The sequence below is a fragment of the Hirundo rustica genome, chromosome 7 (assembly GCF_015227805.2).
Source record: "Hirundo rustica isolate bHirRus1 chromosome 7, bHirRus1.pri.v3, whole genome shotgun sequence".
NCBI lineage: Eukaryota > Metazoa > Chordata > Aves > Passeriformes > Hirundinidae > Hirundo > Hirundo rustica.
Genome location: NC_053456.1, coordinates 5,666,064 through 5,680,981, shown reverse-complemented (window position 1 = coordinate 5,680,981; position 14,918 = coordinate 5,666,064). Strand labels below are relative to the sequence as shown.

The window sequence follows — 14,918 nt, the reverse complement described above, 5'->3', positions numbered from 1 at the left end:
GTAAATTCATGGAAATTTGATGTCAATAGCCAGGCTTTCCTTCCTGGAGATGCAGGTCCAAGCTTGCAGTGGTGGGCTGCTGGAGATGGAACACTCATGGCAGCTCAGGCCCTGGGCAATACCAGCCTCAGACAGGCTTGCCCCGGGGACAGTGAATGACCTATTTCTGCAGGATCAGCCCAAACCTGACCTCTGGAACCGCAGAGTGTGGGAGGAAAAACAGCCGCTTTGTTTTCCTCTCCCTGCAGCCCAGCTCCGGCTCCAGCCATCACCTCACTGACCAAAAATCAGCTTGCACGGAAAACAAGAGTTCAGAGCGGATTTAGTCACGAGCTCGCCAGAACAAGGGCCAGCACGGCTGGCAGAGGGAACATCCTCCAAAGCCAGGCCGCTGCCAGCCCCGGGCAGCTGCCCACAATGTCCCGTTGTTCGGGGCCCCGCGGAACAAAGGCCGCTCTGGGGGATAATGCCGGCTCAGGGCGGCGTGAGGCGGCCTGGGCTCTGCAGCCGGGGGGGCGCAGGGACACGGCGAGGGGGAGCAGCGCCCCGCGGATGTACAAGGAGGTCCCCGAGGGTTCGCAGCTCCCGGCTGCCGGACGTTTCTCGACAGCTCCGGGGAGGTATGGCTTCCTGCGGGGGGTCCATCCCTGGCTTCGGTACGGAGGGGTTGGAGGGGTGCCTCAGCTGGGACGAGGCAGAGGTGGCTGGGGGACACGAGGGGTGCTGCTTGGGGCTCGCCCGGGACACTGCAGGTGTTGCCCACCGTTGGTGTCTGGGGGGTGCCATCTCTGCTGGGAGTACTGAGGATTGAATAAACTGATGTAAAATCACTGCCCAGGAGCCAAAGGTGCACTTCAGACCTAGCAAGGAGGTTCTGGTCTTTCCTCACCTAGAATATTTTGAATATTTGGCTGAAGAGTAGTGATGTAGTTTTGCTGTTGTGGACCTGCCTTGAGGTGGATAACTTAAACCCCTCTGGAAGTCAAAACTAGCGTAAACCAGGACAGGTCACTTGATGGTGAAGCATTTCCACCTGAGGTCCCTGGTCTCGGGGATCTGTGTGGGGCAGGAAGTTTTCTGGGGATCTCAGCAAGAGGGGAGGCTTTTTCTGTCATCTGCTCAATCTGTTCTACCGGTGGTCTTCAGGGAGTGGGAGTGATGAGGACCCTAATGCTGCTCTTTCCACCGGTGAACCTCACTTGGAAATATAGTCTTTAAAATCCTTAAAGCCCTTAAATACTTTTTTTTTTTTTTTTTTTTTTTTCATTCGTGTTATTAGATTTTAGGCAAAAGGAACATCGGTCCTGTGGGTGCGTGTAGGGGAAAAATCCAAAATGCAAGTGCAGGGAGCACCCAGGATTTTCTGAATTGGGAACAGTGACCACTGCACCTTCTGCTGTGTTATCCTTTCCTGGGGACCTCCAGCCGCCTCTGCCCCGGACCGCTGTCCCCAGAACTGTTTCCTTGCTTTCCGATCCCTGCGGCAGAGCCGGCAGTGCGGGAGCAGGCTGGGCTCGCTGTCCCCGTCCCGGCTGCCCGTCCCTTCCGTGGCGCAGAACAGGGGGTGCCGGGCTGCCGGGGGCTGCAGCGCTCGATAGAGGTTCTGCCCCCTTTCCCCCTGAGTCACACACGCAAAAATCGCTCGCTCGTGTCTCCGGGCAGAGCTCCTCTTCTCCCTGGGGAAGGCAGGGATCTCCCAGCGCATCCCCCATCCCTCAGGCAGCGGCGCGGCAAGGATGCAGGAACGCCTTTGCTCCCGCCCGGGGCGGCGAGCAGGGAGGAGACGCGAGGCTCAGGGCACATTAAAAAGCGGACGGAAAAGGCCCGGCTCTGCCCGGCGCCGGCTCACAGCCCTCAGCCGCTCAGGCTCCGAAGGTTCGGAAGCCTCGCCGTGTCCCTCCCTTCCTTCCTTCCTCCGCCCCGTGTTTGTTCCCCACACGCAGCGCAGCCCCGAGCCATGAGGAGCCCGCCCCGTGCCCGCTCCTGCCCCGCTCGGCTTCCCCCTGCCCCTGCCCCAGTGACGCTGCCTGTCCCGACAGGGCCCGCAGAGCCGGCCCGGGCCCGACACGCTGGCCTAGGGCCCTGCTGACCGCCAGCCCCGCCGCCGGGGCACGGCAGCGCGGCGTGCTCTGGGCTGGAGGGGAGCCGCGAGGATCATCGGCCCCGCGTCCCTGCACGGCATCCGCCCCGCCATGGAGCCGGCCCCAGAGCTGAAGAGGTATGTGCGCTTTGGCAGGGAGCGGGACCGTGTTTCCCCGCCCGCCGGCTCTGGGTCACACCTGGGTGTGTGGGAGGCGGCAGGAGCAGCAGGTGTGCCCGTGTCCTGGGAAGGATGGGGGCTGAGGGGGGGATCTTTAGCCCCTCCACAGCCCAAGTTTAGGAATAATGAAGTTTATGAGTTATGAAGGTATTCTTGCAATTTGTGGTCCTAGAGAAGACTTTTTCAACTTAAAGAGGCTGCATCACCTAAAGTAATAATGTGACTTCCCTGCACCTGCTGTCTGTAACGCACCCGGCTCTGTTCATGGAGGGAACAGGTTTAACCTTGCAAGCTCGGTCTCAGCTGGGAACTGTGGCAGGACCAGCTGCTCACGGGCATCCTGCTCCCTGGCACACCCTGCCCTGGCCCTGCTGCTGGGTATTAGCCCAAAATTTGCAAATTTTAGGATCTGGTCGGGATTTTACCCAGATCTTAGAGTTTGTTCCCGTTTCACCTTCCCAGCAACAAGTGTTAATCAGTCTCAGAATCTAACCCATGCCTGAGGAGAAATAGCAAAAATGCCAGTGGAAAGATCTTGGCATCATCTCTGCTGGTGAACGCTTGTGCTGAAGTCTGTCCAGGTCTCCTGGCATGGCTGGAAACACTTGACCTGTCAGAAATGGAGTTTGTGTCCCAAGCCGTTCCTTCCAGCACCGGAAAAGCCACATTACCCTTCGGCATTTTAGTGGGAGATTTACTCTGAAAACCATATTGCTGTGTTCACCCAGCTGAGGGGACAGAACAGCCCTCTGTTTTGATGGGTAGAGGTGGAAGAGGTCAGAGGGTTGAGTGGAGATTGGAGGGACTGGCCTGCAGCCAAGCTGGAGGTTATGGAGATGGGCTGAGTTCTGGCTTCTTCCTGATGAGCTTCCGAGAGTTCCTTCCTGGGGAGAGGTGAGGTCAAGGTGGTGGAAGAGAGACCTGTGACATGGACATGAGTTACACGACTTTGGCACTGAACTCAGATGAAATCAGCTGCTCTTGCAGGACTCTGGAAGTGCCCCAGTGTCTCTGAGACTGCTGGGACACCTCAGTCTTGTCTTGCCTTCATTGATAGAAGCAGTGCATGATTTGCACGTGGCCACTTCCTTGCCACAGCCATTGCATATTTGGATTTCAAAGCCCCACTACATGACTCCCTTCTCTGCTTCTCCACCTCCTGCCTTGTTTTTTTCCTTCACTTGGGATTTTTTTCAGAGGAGGCTGTTGGGCTGGGGTCTGCTATCTCAGGCTGCTCGTCCTTGAGGCATTTTCTAACAGCAAAGCCTTGGTGTGTCTAAACACATTATAACACATTGTAGGGATATCACCCCCGAGACTTGCTGTGCATCTCGATACTGAAATGTGGTTACCCAGGAGGTGACTCTTCCCTTTGCACACACAGCCTCATCCCAAGCCTGTCTCTGCAGAAGTGAGGTCCTTACTCTGATTTAAATTCACCCCTTCCTTTTGCCAGTGGCGCCTCACCCCTGTTTTATGTATGAGGCACGTTGTCAAAGGAAAATTAAGAATGGAAAATATCAGTCTGGTGTCTTCAGCTGCACTGGCTGGTTAATGGTTCTGCAGGGGTATGAAACTTCCACAACACGTCTCAGACAAACACGGGAGCAGTGGCCAGTTGTGGGTGCCCTGGAACTGTCCAAGGCCAGCTTGGATAGGGCTTGGAGCAACCTGGGATGGTGGAAGGTGTCCCTGCCCACGGCAGGGGGTGGAACAAGATCAGCTTTGAGGTCCCTTCCAACCCAAACTGTTCTCTTGACTCTAGGATTCAAGGATTCTATGACTATGATCAGCTACAAAGAAGTTTTGGCTTTCTCTAGTAAAAAAGAACAAAATAAATTATGGATTATCAAGAGAGGAAAAGTTTGTCCTGGAGCATCTTCCCTTTGTTCTGCATTTTCAGTGCAGCTTCAAAAAAGCATACAGGTTCTTCAAATAACTGAAGTGCTATACTTTCCTTACAGGAATAGTTTCCCCAGCATGAACTTTGAAGCAGAGATTCTGACAACTCCACACGATAATTCAGGTATTTGAGAGAAAAAGAGAAAAAAAGTAATTAAAGTAAAATGCCCGCTCAGATTGCTATCACTACAAACATGTTTTCACTCTTCTGGAGTTAGAGATTGTTAAAAAAAAAAAGAAGAAGAAAAAAAAGAAAAAAGAAAACAAAGAAGCAGGGTGGTAAACTGACTGCAATCCAGGTGATTTAAGGTTTATGCTAGGGTAGAGTTCAAAGTGTTGAGGATAGACGTTGATGCCTTTACCTCCAATAGGGCTGGACCAGGAACACAGCTGCCAAGGACATGTGGTTTTGGAAACAGCAGAGACATTCAATTTGAGACTGCAGTGTCCTGGATGAGACATACATGGTTCTCTTATTGGTGGTGACTAAAAGCAGGTGATAAAAACACAACTCCTTGAAAGGCAAAAATGAGGATGAAGATGTTCTGCTGAGTCCGGTTCTTCATCCTCATTTCATTTAAGAGGAATGGCTGATTTTTTTCCCACTGAATGATGCCTTTTCATTGAGCATTGATCTCACAGGTGGAGGCTGCACTGTGAGTGCCTTCCTACTGCAGCCCATAGTCTGAGACAGACCCAGCACTGCAGGGCCTCTTCTCATGAGCCTCAAGTCTTAGTCCTGCCATTGCTCCTCAGCCCTGGGCAGCTGGCCAGAGCCTGTGCCCTGGCAAACAACCCTGTCTTTAGGATGAGACAGCAGGAAAGGGAGACTTTGCAGTAATAGCTTGGAACCTCTTGAGTGTTCCTGGGTTTTGTTCCAGAGGGAGAGGTCTTGGTGTCAGTCACCCACATTTGAGCATGAGCCCCTTCAGGTGAAATGTTTTGCCATCAGTTGCCCTCCTGGCCATGAGCTGCAGGTCCCAGCAGGGAATTCACCTCCCTGGCGGCTCATCTCAGTCCCGTGCTGTGGAGAGTCACAAATGAGATGCACAGGGTTGGCTGGTTTTGCTTCAGCTGCAGGTGTCAATGCTTGTGTTGCATCACCCCTCTTGGGAGGGCTGCCAAGAGCTGCCCATCTCAGTCACACTGTCCAGCATGGGCATGAGTGACGGCCCACAGGTTTGGACTCCCTTCACCTTCTCTTTAGTCTCCCAGAAAACCCCTCCAGCTCCATCCCTTCTGGCAAACAGAGTGCCCCACATCTGGCTAAACATTTTGGAGACATTTTCCTCAGGCTGCCCTGTAATGATCAGTCACTTAGCAAACAAGCTGATGTCAAAGGGTATGCAAGAATGATTTTTGAACCCTGAGTGTGAACAACTTGGAAAGTGCATCCAGATCTTTTTCCCAGTTTTCTGGCTCCTGTTGGGTTAGGTTGGGTTTCTCCCATGAGGTAAGTGCTTTGACCCTTCACACACCTCAAAGCCTCTAACATGCAGTCCATATCTGTTTCCCAAGAGCTCTACATGATCCCTTCCATGAGAAGCCTCACGGCTGAGGAGTATGTGGAGGCCTTTAAGTCATTCTTGGATCACTCAACAGAGCACCAGTGCATGGATGAGTTCAACAAGGAACAAATGCCCAACATCGTGGCTGGGTAAGGAGCACTTCCTCGAGGTGGGAAAGCCATCCGTTATCCTGGGAGTCGGCAAAAACATTTAAGGATTTTTTTGTTTTGGGGCAGGAATGAAGTTTAAACGCTTTTCAGTTTCAAGTCCCCTAATAATGGCTTTTAGGATACTCTGTTTAATGACTCCAGAGTACACGCTGGTTCAACTAATACACTGTACTGCCTCTCAGCTTATGTTAAGGAAAGACTCAAAACTTCATTCTCATGTCCATCTCTTTTCATTAGCTGATTTTCCGAGGATTAAAGTTGGGTTTTTTTGGTTGTTGGGTTTTTTGGGGGGTTTTTTTCTGAAAGAAAGCTCTCTTGTGCTCTCTTTTGGGACTTCATCACATCCATCCAAATAGAAACACATCTCTAATTCTCTCCTAGTGGCTAATTCGTGGTTTTCCCAATCCCTTAAGACCTCCTTATTAAGTCGATTTGCATTGCTTAAGTACCAAATGATAATCAGTTTTGTAAAGTATTGATGTAATATCTTAAGGCTGGATAACTGTAGACAGCTTCAGAACAGCCTAGGTCCAAGGCACAAGAAAGTCCTTTCACGTCTGGGTAATTTTTGCATGTTATAGGAACTGCATTTTTCTCCATTGAGGAAAAAAGTTGAGGCAGGCAAATTTTTATTCTACAGATCATATATATATATATATATATATATATAAAATAAGCAATAAAATAATAATCATTAAAGATGACACTAAGGAATTTTAATTGTGAATTTAAATAATGGAATTGTGGCTTTCTATGATGCTGATTTTGGGTTTGTCAAAGGGTCTTGACCCTCTTTAGGGCTAAGGCTCCTGGACTTGCTCATACCCTTCAGGACTTGCTTCTCATCCCTGATTCCTGTGGAATCATTACTGTAGTGCCTCCCAAGTGTGTTTGGGAAACTCAATCCCTCGGCACAGTCTGTTCCTGAGAGCAGAGAAAGGCCATAAATCCTGCCAGAGCATGGCTGTTATTTCTGCTAGGAAGCACGTGACTGGAGTCTTTGAACAAGCAATTTTTCTAAGGTAAAAATTACTGAATATTCAGACCCTCCTCCCAGTTTCAATCCAAGATTAGTGTTGGCGAGAGATGATTTCCAGTCACCTGGATAGCCTAATGGTTTTGCTTTTTCTGGGTTTCTATATCCATCATTCCCTCCTGAGCGTGCTGGGGTTTTCCCCAGCTCACCTTGTCCCTGCTTCCCCAGCAGTGCCATCCCAGTCAGGTACAGCCCCTTTGCCCTGGGGTTCCCAGAGGCTTTTTTGCACAGTGCCAGCCTGAAGAAATCTCCTTGGCAAAGGGTGAGAAACTCTACACCGTGCTGCCTGCTCTACTTTGAAATACGAGCTGGCTGATGTGGGCAGGTTCCTGTCATGCTGGTTATCACCAGGCTCCAACGGGGTGATCAAACTTCTGTCCCAATTCATGTGCACAACACGAGCATTTGCAGGCTGACGTGCCATCCAAGCTGTAAGAATGAAAACATGGAGTGCTGTGATACAGTGTGGTTAAGTAATGTGTGTTTGTCCTTCCAGTCTCGGCACTGGAAAATCGACCATCAGCGTTCTGGGAGTTGGGAGTGGCACAGGTGAGGAGTGTGGGCATGGGGCACGGGGGGACCTGTGGGGAGCAGATGAGATGCTGAAAAATGGGGCAATGAGGATTACTCAGATGTTAATGACGGCATTTCCTACTGAAGCACAGAGGGGCAGAAGGAAGAGTGGACCTGGGATAAGAGGAGTGCTCCTTCCCTTCCTTCCCTCTCCATCTCCCTTCTGAAACTGCTGCTCAGATCTTTCTGGACAGTGAGAGATGTGTCATTTTAGCTTAGTTTCTGCCTCTTGGTGACTCTCACCTGACTTATTTGCCTCAAAGCAAGAACTCCTCCTTCTGGTTAGGTACAATAGCATCTTCAAACCTTGTTGGAGAGAATTAGAGACATTGGAGAGGTTCTTTCCACCCAAAATCCTGCCTTAGACTATCCCCCCTGAAGGGATGTCTCCTTTTGCTTTGCTTTTAGGGATCCCAGAGGCCAAGGCTGGGCAATGCCCTGCCCTCAGCGGCACAAAACCACCTGGCCACAACCATTAGCATGGGACAGCTTTTTCAAGATGTTTCTGTGTTACTGCTGTGTTTTTACCCAGTGATAAGTAGGGTTTAACTGCAAATGATATTTTTCCCCAGAGAGAAACCTATCCTTTGGAAAAATAGCTTTAAAGTTGTTCTAAATGCATTTGTGTTTAAAGAAAGCCAAAACAACAAAACAAGAAAGTGGTGAAACAGCCAACTTTGCTCCTAGGGAAACTGGGAGAAAATAAAGAGTAGAGAAAAGAAGCGGTGGTTTGATTTGTCAGAGTTTGCTTCTGCTTTGAAAAGTATTTTCAGCTGAATTTTAAGTGCTGGTACTTAAAAAAATGAAAGCATTTTTCTCACTTTTTTTTTGGTTTTGTTTTCCTGAGTAAGAGAAAATTAGCATTTGATTGTTTTCCTCTACTGGGAATATGTTGGAGCATATGAGAAACCAAGCAGGAAGAAATGATTCAGTTCTCAATTACCCTCTATTTTCATTAAGTAATAAAAAACAGAAATTCTGACTCCGCAAAAGCACAAGGGGGAAATGAACTTTTAGCATCGTCCTTAATTTTCCTTATGTCCTCTTTGGAGGAGTCTTTAATGGAAAAATACACCCTCCAAAACCTCCCGTGTTTCCTGGGTGGGTGCCCCTCACAGATGCCAGGACAGGGGTGCAGACCTGCAGCCCCCAGCTTGCCCACAGCTGCAAGAGCTGAGCTTCTGGGGCTGGGCAGGGATTGAGCCGGGATGGCACCGAGTAAAAGGTTATATCTGATCCCTGACCTTTTCAGAGGTGGACTCTGGTTTCACAGAGCCCCCAGAATTAGTTTAGTTGCTGAAAATATTAATGGGGATTAGTGGCGGACTCCACATCCTGAAAGCCTCTCTTGTGGTCCAAATAACGTTTTCTCACTCACCCCATGTTTTCTCGTGGCTGGTTTAACTCTGAGCTGGAACTTTCCAGCTGCAGGGAGGTTCCAGGCCTGTCCCAGCCTTGCTGTGGTCAGTGCTGAGGGGTTGTTGCTGGCAGGGCAAGTTGCAGCAGAGAAATTCCTGCCGTAGAGTGCTGTGTTTTGCTGCTTGCTTTTGCAGATCAAAAGTTGGTCGAAGATGTTATTACCTGCTCTTGCAAATGCTGGATTAAGGAATTTTGCAGAGGTGGAGTGAAAAAGAGCCCAAACCTAAGCAGCTTCTAAGATATCCACCTGCTGTTGATAGACCCATTTGCCTCCATCACTGGCTCCAGGGCACGGGGCAGCCTCTGGCCCTGCCCCAAGCCTGCAGGCAGCTCTAAGAGCTGGTGCTCCCCAAACCAGGAACTTAAAACTGGCATCTAGGACTGCCACAGGTGATTCAGCTGCTTGCTATTGGGATCTTCCTTCTGTCAGCAATATTGGTCCCTGCACCCGCCCTCAATGGATGCAGCCTCTTCCCTTGAGCTGCTGGCTGGCCCTGCCCTGCTGCCACAGTGTTCCTCACAGGCCTGGGGTATTTTTTCTCTGATTTCAAAAGACTCATCCTGCCTCAGATGTCCCTGCAGTGCTGGCACGGCTGATACTTCCCTCCTTGAATTCTGTACTGCAGCACCTGCCGAGGATGACGGCTCTTCCCGTGGCTGGTACATCAGATGAAAGAGCAGAGAGGATGCAGGATCTCGTGTCAAGGGCTCTCTGTGTGACATTTGCAAGGCCAGGACTATTTTTAGGCCCCACCATCAGCTGCAGACAGGGTTCTTGCAGGGGTCCCATCAAGGTGGTCACATCTGCTGTTTATTTACATAGCTTCAAGTGAACCAGGGGTCTCATACACTTGGCATATCATGGCATTTCTGGGAAATGAGCAGCGTGGCCTGTATCACCTCAGAAGAGGCTGGAAATTTCCTAGAACAGGAGGACAGACTGCTGCCTGCTCCTCCAGAGCTTACACAGCAGCACAGGAGCACCAACAGCTAAATTTGCAGGGCACTTCCACACAAATATGTGAGTCTCTACCTGTGTTTCCAAGATAAGCATCAGTTATTTGATGCCCCGGGCTGAGACCGTGTGGACAATCCCCACAGAGGGAGGATCAAGGATACTCATGCCAGTGGGTCTTTTCTCTCTCTGCAGTTCCCCAGGTCTTGGGGCCATGTCACAGCAGCCACTGTGTCCCTGTGCCAGCCCCAAAGCCACCCCAGGCACGCTGGAGTTACACAGCTGTGGCAGCTGCCTCCCTGCACCCATTAAAACTTTGTGAGGTTGTTGAAAACTAATGTTTCATGGTTATTTTTGTGAACAGTGAGCTGTGATTGTTGACCTGTCTGTCCCACGAGCCAGGGTATTGCCATTAGCAGGTTTGTGTGCTGCTGCTTGTCTCTGCCCTGTTCTCAGGCTCCTCTGAACCTCTGTGTTAGTTCCAGCAGTACAATACCACGGTAGGGGAATCACCAGGCTATGCCACTGCAGGAGCCACAAAGCAGAACACGCCTCACTTCTGCTGGGGGATTCCCTGGCAGGAGTGCTGGCACTGGCACCCTTCCATCACATTTACCTGCTTTCTAAAGTACTGGATTTGTGTTTCTTGAACAGGTGAGCAGGATTTGAAAATGATCAGGATACTGCAGGCTGTGCACCCAGGGGTCTCTATTGACAACGAGATTGTGGAGCCCAACCCACAGCACGTGGCAGCTTACAAAGGTAAGGCTACAGCAGCTGCCTGGGTTATAGCAAAGACCATCCAGTTGAAAGATGAGTTTTTCTGCTATTTTATGAAATTCATGGTTTTCTCCTACTTTTTGAAACAGAGCTAGTGAATCAAGCTCCAGACCTGCAGAATGTTTCTTTTATTTGGCACCAGCTCACTTCCTTGGAATATGAACAGCAGGTGAAGGAGAAAGGCACACATAAGAAATTTGATTTCATCCATATGATCCAGGTAATGGACATTAACACAGGACTATTGGATTTAACTACCCCCTTCAGTTCTGCTGTGTGCTCGATTTTAGGACCAGAGCTGAGCACAGCTCTCCCATAGCAATTCTGCAGAAGCTCTACAAACACCAGAGCTGGCAATGCTCAGTGCTGTGAGGTGTCCCTAAATGGGCATGCAGAGTCAGGAAAGGCTGGGAAGCATCTGGAACAGAATTTAAAACACCTCTAAAGAAAGGGTTGAAGCCTTTGGAGGGTCATTGCACTGTGGAGGAGGAATAATGGCTGTGAGTCGCTGTCTCTTCTAGATGCTGTACCGTGTGGAGGATATTCCCAATACTATCAAGTTTTTCCACAGCTGCCTCAACCATCACGGTAAACTCCTGATCATAATTTTATCAGGTGAGGGAGACCTTGTATTTTTTTGCTCCATTGCTGGAGTTTTGAAGAGCTTTGAAGTTTGAGAGCCACAAATACTTATCTGGGGATGTCAGTGGTGCTTATTCTATAGTGAATAACTGAAAAAACAGATGCTGGATTTCATATGGAGAATGCAATCTTGGGCTTAGCCTTGGGTCCCAGTGTCTGATGGGGCCACTTAGGCACGGTCTTTGTGCTCTTGCTTCCCTGCTTATGGGACTGATGTAGCACACAGAAGTGTGGCTGTCCATGAATGATGAGGGTCAATCCTTCCTCATGGTGAAATCAGCACCGTAAAAACACAACCTGGGCTCTGGGTGGACTCATTGTTAGGGCTCTTGTCTTTGTGCAGCAATGACCCAGACCCCAGAAGGACAAGAGATGCTGCCAAGAGCTGCAGGCTTTATGGCAGGACAGAAAAAAAGAGGCACCACACGATGGCACTTCTTAAAAGATTAGAGTGTTTTACTCCTTGTGCCACTGATGAATGCCTAGCTCACAGTGTGGTGGATAAAGCACAAATTCCCACGTTTCCCGTTAAAACTGCCCCTCACATTGCCTATGGGCTGTTTCCCTTGCTGTTTGGGGCCGCTCTTTGAGGTGTGTATTGTTCAATGAGCACCTACAATCGAGGTTTGATGTGTGAAAACATCTGCACTCTTTCGGCCAAGGGACACTTAGGAGGTAGTGCGGTAGTTCAGGCTCAGCACACTGAGTGTACCCTTCCTTCTAGAAGGGCAAATTCAGTGCTGGGGACATCTAGGAGCTTCCTTTAAACAGGACAGTTTGGGTGTTTTACCCTTCCTTCTGCACAAATTCATTGCTGGGGACAGACATCTAGGAGTTTCCTTTAAACAGGACACTTTCGGAGTTTTACCCTTCCTTCTGGGCAAATTCATTGCTGGAGGCATCTCCTCAGAGTTTCCTTTAAACAGGACACTTTTGGACTTGTACCCTTCCTTCTGGGCAAACTCAGTGCTGGAGACATCTCCTAGGAGTGTCCCTTACACAGGGCAGTTTGGAGGGAGGGCTGAGGGACACCAGGCTTTTATGAGGCGCAGATATTTGTAAGTAGACTCACTTGAGGAGAAGCTCTCCTCCTGCCGCTGCCCAGGGCTGGGCCGGCAGAGAGGGAGCTTTCCCGGCTCGATTCATAGTTGAGCCGGTGTTTGGCTTGGCCAAAGTAACCTTCCGTGGTGCCCGGCAGACAGCAGCGGATGGGCCAGCCTGTGGAGGAAGCACAGGGACTGCCTGCCCGCCACCGACAGCGGCCACTACATCACCTGCAGCGGCATCACGGACGTGCTGCAGAGGCTGGGGCTGGAGCACCGCGTGTACGAGTTCCCGTCGGGCTGGGACATCACCGAGTGCTTCGTCGAGGGGGACGCGGTCGGCGGCCGCATGATGGATTTCCTGACGGGGACGAGAAACTTCCTGGGCACGGCCCCGCCGGCGCTGCGGCGGCGGCTGCAGGAGGCTCTGTGCCAGCCCGAGTGCAGCAGCGCCAGGGACGGCAGGATCATCTTCAGCAACAACCTCAGCATGATCGTCGTGGAGTCCTAGACCTCGCGGCCTGCCTGGACTCGTTTTTTAACATCCTGTCCGTGCTTTCGCCGGGACCTCCAGTTTTCCGTGTAGCCGGCACCTGCAGACGAGTCCGCGCCACCTTTGCAGCTGGGAGGAGGTGGCAGGCCGTGTACGCACCCGCTGCTTCCATGTGTGCCAGGACAAAACCAGCAAGGTGTCCCTGCTGCTTTGCGCCCAGGTAATGTCCCTGCAGCCAGGCCTGAGCTGTAAGCTGCTCTGCGCTGGGCTATTTCACGTGGTTTTACCAGTTTATCATTCACTGCCCCAAGTCTCTCAGCATCTCACCATATAGACGTGTCTTAAAAAATTTATCAGCCTTTTTGTCTGGAGAGTATTTTGGAACCCAGGATGACACTCGCCCTGTACTCTTTCAGGCAGATGTTAATTTTGTTACTTTCTTACTACTGTTTGTCTTCATATAAAATAAAAGCGATCTTAAAACAAAAAGAAAAGTCACATCTGGTTCTGCACATGTGGGATTACAGAAAATGAAGAGCGAAGAGGTCATTGAGTAAAACCAAAAAAATATGCAAAGTACCATTTCATGGAAGCATTAAGGGTTCCTTGTAAGTGAGAAAGACGAGCCTGAGAATGTGGAAGAGCTGGGAGAGAGCCGCAGCTTGTCCTTGTGCTGCAGCCCTGGGACGCAGCCTGGCTCGCTCGGAGCAGCATCGCTGCAGCACAGCAAAGCAGCACCAACAGCACTAAAATGTGGTGTGTGTGGTTAAAATCTTAATACAGGTAAGTTAAGACTCTTTCCCCAGGGCCCTGAATTGTTCAGAGTGCTGAAGGAGGGGCTGCCAGGGCAGCCAGCTCCAAAGGGAGATGCCACACAGGATGAGGTTTGGTTCTGCAGTTGGCGCCGTGGTGCTGTGGAGACCTTGGACTGAGCACATGGGGAAAGCTGCCTGCAGTATCAGCAGCCTCCGAGGGGGAAAACAGCAGCTCAGGTGGGAAATACCTGCAGGCACAGAAACCATCTCTAGGTTTGATTTGTCCGTGCTTAAGCTGGGCAGGACACACCCATGTGCACCTGGAGGGGCTCAGGTTGATGTGTGGTATGGATCAAACGGCTTCTTCCAGCGCCATGAATGAACACGTGGGTCGTCACACTGGCGTGCAAGACATTCCATTCATTGTCACCCAGGCTCCTGCTGATCCTGCTAAGACTGTCCCACCCCACCCACCTGAATGCAGTTACTGCCAGGGGCAGCATCGCTCTGAAAAGGTAAAGAGCCTGTTGGGGTTACTGTGACTCCACTCTGTCCTTTGTTTTTTTGTTTTTTTTTTATAGGTTTGGGTTTACATTTTTGAAACGTAGCCATTTCTCCTGAAGCTACTGTAACAGGAAAAATTAGCAAAATAATGAGAATACAGTAGCATAACATCACATCCCTTGCAGGACTGAGGCACCCTGGGTTGCAAGTACTATTGCTGTCAGTTCCAGAAACATCAGTCAAAACTGGACAGCCTCCTCCAGAATACCCCATACCTGTGCACAGGCTTTTCCCTTTGATCCATGCCACTGTTTATTCCATAGGCATTGTTTATTCCCAGCACTGGGCAGGGAGTGAACATCTGGGCTGCAGGACAGGCTCTCGGCGCTGCTCCCATCAGTGTTCTCCTTCCACTTTGAATTCCCACGGTTTATTTCCAGTCAGCAGTCATGTCTCTGTCTCTACCTGTTAGGTAAAGAGGGAAAACAAAAGGTACCACAAACCAGGCTTGCTACTCAAGCTTCGAAGAAAAATCTACCTGTTAGTCTCTGCAGAAATTTGGCACAATGCAGGTTTGGCCAGATCTTCCCCAGCCCAAGAAGTTTTCCAGCCCTCTTTGGAGTTTCCTGCTCAAACAGATGCATTTCCAGTAAGCACATACTTAGCAAAACCCATCTGTGAGGACACAATTTACCCACACCATTGTAAATCAATGCACAGATTCTCAGAAAAAGGGAGCACTTCAAAGCAGACTGTTTAGTGACAGGCTGGGGAGATGAAACAGGGCACCCCATTAAAAACACAGCTGATCAATGCTTTATATGTAATTTATTCCTTTGATTCTTCAAAAGCGAGGAGTTTATCAACAACTCTGCTTG

The 14,918-nt window shown here is 50.2% G+C and overlaps 1 protein-coding gene across 5 annotated transcripts; it reads left to right on the top strand.

The window, feature by feature from the left end:
* The first annotated feature begins 528 nt into the window (after positions 1 to 528).
* LOC120755416 (carnosine N-methyltransferase 2) lies at positions 529 to 13,249 on the top strand. 5 transcript variants are annotated; one of them, XM_040070300.2, is made up of 8 exons: positions 565 to 620; positions 4,225 to 4,286; positions 5,681 to 5,819; positions 7,373 to 7,425; positions 10,478 to 10,585; positions 10,693 to 10,823; positions 11,125 to 11,218; positions 12,444 to 13,249. In XM_040070300.2, exons 2-8 carry the CDS (start codon positions 4,241 to 4,243, stop codon positions 12,797 to 12,799), a joined length of 927 nt encoding a protein of 308 aa, XP_039926234.1. In that variant the 5' UTR covers positions 565 to 620; positions 4,225 to 4,240; the 3' UTR covers positions 12,800 to 13,249. The 5 variants fall into 5 exon arrangements, with proteins under 5 accessions (XP_039926235.1, XP_039926234.1, XP_039926231.2 ...); XM_040070297.2 differs by lacking the exon at positions 565 to 620 and adding an exon at positions 2,092 to 2,218 and having other exon boundaries at positions 11,125 to 11,191; XM_040070298.2 differs by lacking the exon at positions 565 to 620 and adding an exon at positions 2,092 to 2,218 and having other exon boundaries at positions 12,448 to 12,774.
* The last annotated feature ends 1,669 nt before the right edge of the window (positions 13,250 to 14,918 follow it).